Source organism: Haemorhous mexicanus, chromosome 11 (assembly GCF_027477595.1).
Source record: "Haemorhous mexicanus isolate bHaeMex1 chromosome 11, bHaeMex1.pri, whole genome shotgun sequence".
In the NCBI taxonomy this organism is placed as follows: domain Eukaryota; kingdom Metazoa; phylum Chordata; class Aves; order Passeriformes; family Fringillidae; genus Haemorhous; species Haemorhous mexicanus.
Genome location: NC_082351.1, coordinates 1,236,405 through 1,243,088, shown reverse-complemented (window position 1 = coordinate 1,243,088; position 6,684 = coordinate 1,236,405). Strand labels below are relative to the sequence as shown.

The following is a 6,684-nucleotide window of genomic DNA, read 5'->3' as shown; positions in this document are numbered from 1 at the left end:
AGAACATAGCTGTGCTCTCACAGCCCGCCCGTCCCAGCTCATTCCCAGTGCACCCACACCGGGGACTGGCACTGCCACAAGGGGGTTGCACCTTGGGTTTGCTGATGCTGGTTATTCCATGCCAGCTCCCAGTTTGGGCTCGAAAAGGAAACCTGCTAAGCAATGGGACAAGGGGTGCCCTGCAGCTGGATGAGAACCAGAAGTGGGAATGCTGGCAGAGCAGAGAAGAGCCAGCATGGGGCAAGTCATACTGCACGGAGCAGGGAAGGCAGGGACACGACCCCTCCTGCTGCTGCAGGGAGATCTGACTCGGGAATGAGACACTGCTGTCTCTTGTGGAAAACATAGCTGTGCTTCGGGGCAGGGCAGAGGGAGCTGTGCCCACTGCTCACACCAGGCTGTAGCTAACACAGCGAGCAGTCAGGCACGGTAGGGGAGAAAGCTCCCCAGTTTACATCAAGGTGTAAATCTGCAGCTCCTCATGTTCTGTCAGTTGGATCTTGTGTAACAGACGCACTGGATCCCAGCTCTGTAGAGGCATTGCCCAGCACTCTCTCACTGCCCATCCCCAACAACCTCTGTGAGCGACTGCATTTCTTTTTCTTTAAACAACAGCTCCCTTATTTCTGGCTTATTTGCATCTCTTCAACCCTCTGACATTTAAAGGTGACATCTAAAGGAGCTGCACACACCAGCAAGCCAGGGCATGACTCCAACCAAGTGTGGTGTCCCCCACCAGTGAGCAAATCACAGAATCCCAGAATGGTTTGGGTTGGAAGGACCTTAAAGCCCATCCAGTGCCACCCTTTCCAAGGGCAGGAACACCTTTCAATGTCCCAGAGTGCTCCAAGCCCTGTCCAACCTAGCCTTGGACACTTCCAGGAATAGGGCAACCACAACCAAAGGCCATGCTTTCCTCCTCTGCCTTTTAGGAGGACACCAGAGATCCTGGCAACTCAACCACTTGACTTGGGCATAGGAAAAACTTTTATTTACATGTTAATTAAAAAAATACTTGACAAAAAAGGCATACAGTATTTTATACTAAAAGAATAAAGATTTTTATTAAGCACTGTAAGTTGCATTCAATAGCCTTCAAAGACACCACACCACAATCCATCTACAACCAGCCAAACCCAACAGTAGTTCATTCTTGCACAATCCATGAGTTGGGGCAGAACTCCCTTCAACTTACATTAAGATACCTACTTAGCTCTGGCGGGCAGGGAATGGGGAATTACACCTCATTTCTGATCACTAATGTGTGATGAAGAGCATCAGGAGAATTATATGAAAACGAATATAAAGAAATGATTCTGATTTTGAAGTACATTAAGTTTGGAAACACTAACAAAAACATCAAAATGATACAGGTATATTTGCTTATACTAAATTCTTGATGGGAAAGTTCTCAAGAACAAGCCATTTGTTTCCTGCTACAGAAGGGGGGTACTTTTTTTTTGAAGATCAAAGCTTTTTTTTTTTTTTGTTTTTCACAGAATTTCATATTTGCTAATATGAAGGCATAAAACAGCAACAGAGAACAATAATGCATACAGCAATGAGTACACCAGGGTAACGTTGATATTCAAAACGGCTAGATAATTTTTTTTTAAAGTTTTAGAATAAATGCAACAGAGGTCAATAATCACAAAATTTTAAGGTTAGAGCAAGATCAGTCAATGACTAAACATAGTTAACATCTTTTATAGGACTATTACTGATTATTAGCTTTTTTTGTTTTGCAAATGGGCACAGTACTTGTAAGAATGGAAGAAAGAGGACAATAACATGCATAATATTAACTACACACTTTAAAAATCATGAACCATGCAGAAGTTTAGCTCAAATAGTAGTACTAATGGTCTACGTCTGATTCAAAACCACATAGTTCATTGATCACGGATGCATGGTATTAGTCACAAAAAGTTTCCTAACACATTGTGTTTGTTTTGAAAGGTCGTTTGCATCTTCTATGATTTCAAGTTTATCTCCGTTTAACTCGCTCGTAACATATGTATGATGTCTATTGAACTCAGCAGAACTGCAGTGTTACTGAGAATTGGTAGTTTCGAGAGTTTGCACATTTTTAACACAAAAGAACCACGGCAACGGTGATGAGATTTCAGAAAGAAAAAACTGTGGTTGTGCCTTTTTCCCCCCATAATCATGAAATCAAAGCCTTTAAGAAAGCTTTATTGTGACACAGTAATGCAAAATCAAATATAATGGCATACATATGGTGCCAAGTACTAAAAATTATAGTTTTAAGCTATATATACTTAAAGACTGCCAAAATTTGTTTTCTTTATATTTCAAAAAACAAAACTACAAGCTTTTGTCATAACCAGTTTAAACTTTATGTATACTTCATTTTAAGTGCGGGAGTCAAATGCTCTTCATTCTTTTTTTTTTTTTTTTTTGTTTTATTGTAGCATTTTGACTACAACTGGTTAAAACTAAAAAATGTGTTGTTTAAATCTCTGACATCAAAGAGGGATCCGAATTTCCAAAGTCCTCATTTTTCTCTTACGGAAAGGAAAAAATGTACGTAACTGTAGGCTCTCTTTCTTTCCAGATATTCCTAATCCTGACCCTTCCCAACATCCTTCACCCTCTATAAAAAATAAGTTTACTCTTCTTTTTTTAAGACAGTGGCCTCAAGAGCATCATCTTTACGGCAAACACTGTCTGCATTTAGTGCATTTAAGTGAGGATTCGTATTGCACATTTTAGAGTCATTACTCAAGGCACTTTCAGACTGATTGGAAGCCCTGATGTCTCCTGTATTCCCATTCATCTGGGAAGCTGGTTTTTCCTCAGTCACAACTCCATTTTCAGCCAGGGATCCATCTGAAGACACAAGTGAGGATTTAGATTCCTCGGATTTTGACTTAAGTTCTTTGGCTACTTCTTCTGCTGAAGCAGCGTAAGGAGGTTTGCCCTAGTTGTTAAAAAAAGAAGAGAATTACTGAAGAACCAGTGCTAAAAAATGTATATAAATGTACAGTCTGATATAAGGACACTACAACAGGCAGCATGCAGGGCACAGGGTCGTGAGTGAACACCAAATATTAGGCATTGCTGAAAGAAGTGGCCCACAAAATACACGGAGAGGATGTTCGGTGTTCCCCAGAGCCTTCTGATGCCCCTGGGGCAATGCTTTAGTTTTAACTTTGCTGTTGCCCTCCTTTCACAACATCAGAGCTACATAAATGTCTGAAACACCAAAACTGAGAATCAATGTCCAGCTGCACTTTGCTCCTTGGTTCATGTGTGCTGTGATTCTGTGGCAGGATTCCGTGTTACTCAAATACAAACACGACTGTTTCCAGCCAGTGTTTGGAGGAGTGCAGAAGCACCATGCACTATTCCCTGCACCAAGCTATATGCTTGCAAGATTAGGAAAGGCTTTCATAAAAAAGCATATAGTAAAATTGTACAAGACTGAGTATAGCCATAAAAACCAGACTGATGCAGCATACAATTAGTTACGTATTTGTAATTAACCTTAGTGTTCCAGAAACATAATAGCCTTTAAACAAGCCAAAATAAGCAGGTTAGGCTGCTAAGAAGCAGCACACTGGTCTGTCACATTGTTCACAAAGTGCTAAGAAATGGCTTAAGACACAGATGCCTCAAACAGCAGCAAACAGCTCTGCAGTATAAAACCTCCACTGTTACCTACTAGAACACCTGCAGTAAGCTGCTGAAGGATTTTACAGAAGCATTCTGCAGGTGAGTCAGAACTGCTGTTCTCTAGCATTCTCATTACCCAGATAATCACAATTCTCAGTCCCATTGCACAGGTATGGGTGATCACTGTCATCGTGCCTCTTTACAGACATCCTTAAGTTCAGCTTTCAAGACATGCTTCAGTTTCTTTCCAGAACAAGAGTGAAAAGTTTCGTCTTGGGATAAACCAGACCAGTCTGGTGTGTTGAATAAATCCAAAGAGATAATTTTGGTCAGATTCCCAAGCTGAGGGGAGGAAGTGCCTCTGGCTGAGCCTGGCCCTGCACAAGCACTGCCTCAGTGAGGCAGAGGGGCACTGGCACCTCCCAGCCTCACCTGGCCCTCAGAGTCCACTCACTGCATGGGAACTTTCCCAAGTTCTCTCTGCCATGTGCATTTTAAATAATCTTTTTTATCTTCCTGTACAAGAAACATCCTATATGGCCTTGATGACTACAAAATGCAATGAGCTTAGGTCCATAGAAAATGCCACTTATCTTCTCCAGGCACAATTTTACACACAGGTCCTTGTGATCACAAGTATTTACCATCCAAATTACATATCATTATTAAAAATGCAAATACCCAACCTTGATGGCACTTGTCAAGACACCTGCAGCTGTTACCTGAACTATACTCCAGTATGTACACCTGTAGTAAGCCTGGAGTATTTGGGAGCTCATTTTCAGGATTTCCTTTATTTCAAAGCTTAAGATGCTCAGAAATTAGATGCTCTATTATTAACACAGTGGTTTCTCTTCTACTTAAAATGTAAAGTTTCAGATCCACAGGTACATTTGTAGACATATAGTCCGCATACACAGCAATTTAACAAGGAAGAGAAGTATTTGAATTTTTACACCTGTAAAACAGTAAGTTTTACTGGAAGTTAACAGTTCCTTCATTATCTACTGGAGAACATTCTTTTACTGTCTGACACCTGAAAACACCCCCCTACTCTCAGGTGTCTCTGACAAATGGCATGTCCAAATGACGTATTTATTGTGGAAGTTTTTCCAACTATTTACTACTCATTCATCCAAACTGCATAGCAGCCAGAACCATGGAAAAGGGAGGAAAACAGAACTCTGAAAGCAACTGACATCTCATACAGGTCAGCAGTGTGCCTCAGCTATATTTGAAGGATCCATGGAACAGACAGAAGTCATGATCCATGGACGCTTTGCAGGGTGTCACCAGGAAGGAACCTGCATGCTCAGGGGGAAAGGCTGCTCTGCTATTCCCAAGAAGTTTAGAGTGACCTCTTAGATCTGGAGCATGGCAGCAGCAAAGATCCTTCACTGCTACAAACTTTCCTTCATGAGGCTGGACCGTGGTCCCAGAAAAAAAACTAGGGAAGAGTGGGGGCAGGAACAGAACTGCTAATTTGTTTCAGCTTTGTATTTCTCTCATTTTCTAAATTTTCTTCTACTCCCGTGGCTGGTTAGAGCTGTGTAGGCACAGGATTCATGTCAAAATACATTCTTCCACATCTGTCTTTAGAAGCAAAGTTTGCTTTAAGTGAGCTGAGACACCAGCCTGTCCTGTCACCGCTGTGTGGCTCACAGCTTCCACAGGTCGCCAGAAACACTTGGAGCTGCTAAAGCGGTGCTGGTCTGGAGTCCAGCCCAGCCCAGCCCATCCCAGAGCGTGCTGCAGTCAGGCACATGGCTTCATTACCTGAATTGCTCCCTGGCTTTTATAACCTCGCCCATAGTACCTTCCACCTCTTCCAAAAGTTCTTATCACCGGAGTGGAGATAACTCCTCTAGGTCGCCTGCAGGGGTGGGGCAAGGGGAGAAAATAAAAGACTGATCAGTTTTGTTTACAACTGCTTTGCATTTAGTTTTGCCAGACTATTATTTCCCTAGCTTTACTGTCTAGTGCCTATCATCAACACAGTTTGAAAGAGGAAAAATACCTAATTCTGAATTGTAGGGTTCTGCTGCTTTCAATTGAAACCCAACAAACCTTTTGGGTCTGGAGCAATAAAATGTCTCTTTCTAGATTTCCCTTCAAAAGAAACAAAAAATGATATTTTCAAGCTTTGTAGAAATGTTTTCCAAGTGTCAAATTATCCTCATGGCACTTTAAAACCAGAGCTCAAAACACTTTCACCTTACAAAAATGGCAATTTGAACCACATAGAAAGCCATTCCCCCATTAAGTAACAGCTCCCAATGTAGACACATGAGACAGGCTCTAAAAGAAAGTGAGGCAGAATTAAAAAATGTAAGTACAAAATTATCTAAGAAACTTAAGGAATAAAGGAGCTTCACCTTTATCTGGCATGTGGCAATTCCAGGATTCAGCTACAACTGCTTTAAACTCTATCAGCTGCAGAAACTGAATTTCCCAATCATTATGTCAAGAATTCCTATGTCAATGTTCTCCTAAAAATTCCTTGTTTTCTCTACTAGAAATACTGGATTGCTCTAGAAGCCTCGGAATGCCCTATGTTTGCTTTGGAGGTGCTGTGCTGCCTGATATTAGGAAGTGCTGGTGTGACGCCTGACCCGCTGGGGCTGGCTGGGTGCTGCTCAGGTCCCTAGGCTGAATGAAGCCCAGGGGAATACCACTGTGCCCCCCAGTCTCCTCTCATATGCTGTGAATTCCCACACTGGGTAGTAAGAAATCAAATTCTGAGGTTTAGAAGCAACAGCAGAGAATGAAGAGAGAGGAGCTGTGGTTTGCACGTGAGTCCCTCTCACAGTGTTCCCTCCTTGCCAACCCCACTGGCTCTCGTTTTACAAGGTCAAAGTCTGTCCTTCAAGGAACTGAAAAACTTTTCCCGCTCAGAAAATCACACTAAATACACTCATGGATCGAGACTAATACAAAGCAGGTGGTATAATTTTACACAATAAGAACAACATCTGAGCTCAGCATTGCAGAGACATGAGGAAATGGAGTGAACAAGTCTGACTCAATCTCCTCTGCTGAAAGAGA

The 6,684-nt window shown here is 42.0% G+C and overlaps 1 protein-coding gene across 3 annotated transcripts in view; it reads right to left on the bottom strand.

Annotated features, from left to right (window-relative positions):
* Positions 1 to 1,037: 1,037 nt before the first annotated feature.
* Positions 1,038 to 6,684, bottom strand: part of FAM120A (family with sequence similarity 120 member A) — a 47,869-nt gene continuing 42,222 nt past the window's right edge. For all 3 annotated transcript variants that reach the window (XM_059856038.1, XM_059856037.1, XM_059856036.1), the window contains 2 exons: positions 5,416 to 5,512; positions 1,038 to 2,944 (listed from right to left, as the gene is read on the bottom strand). In XM_059856038.1, coding sequence (XP_059712021.1) covers positions 2,633 to 2,944; positions 5,416 to 5,512 — 409 coding nt within the window. In that variant the 3' untranslated portion in view covers positions 1,038 to 2,632. The remainder of the gene's footprint in view (positions 2,945 to 5,415; positions 5,513 to 6,684) is intronic.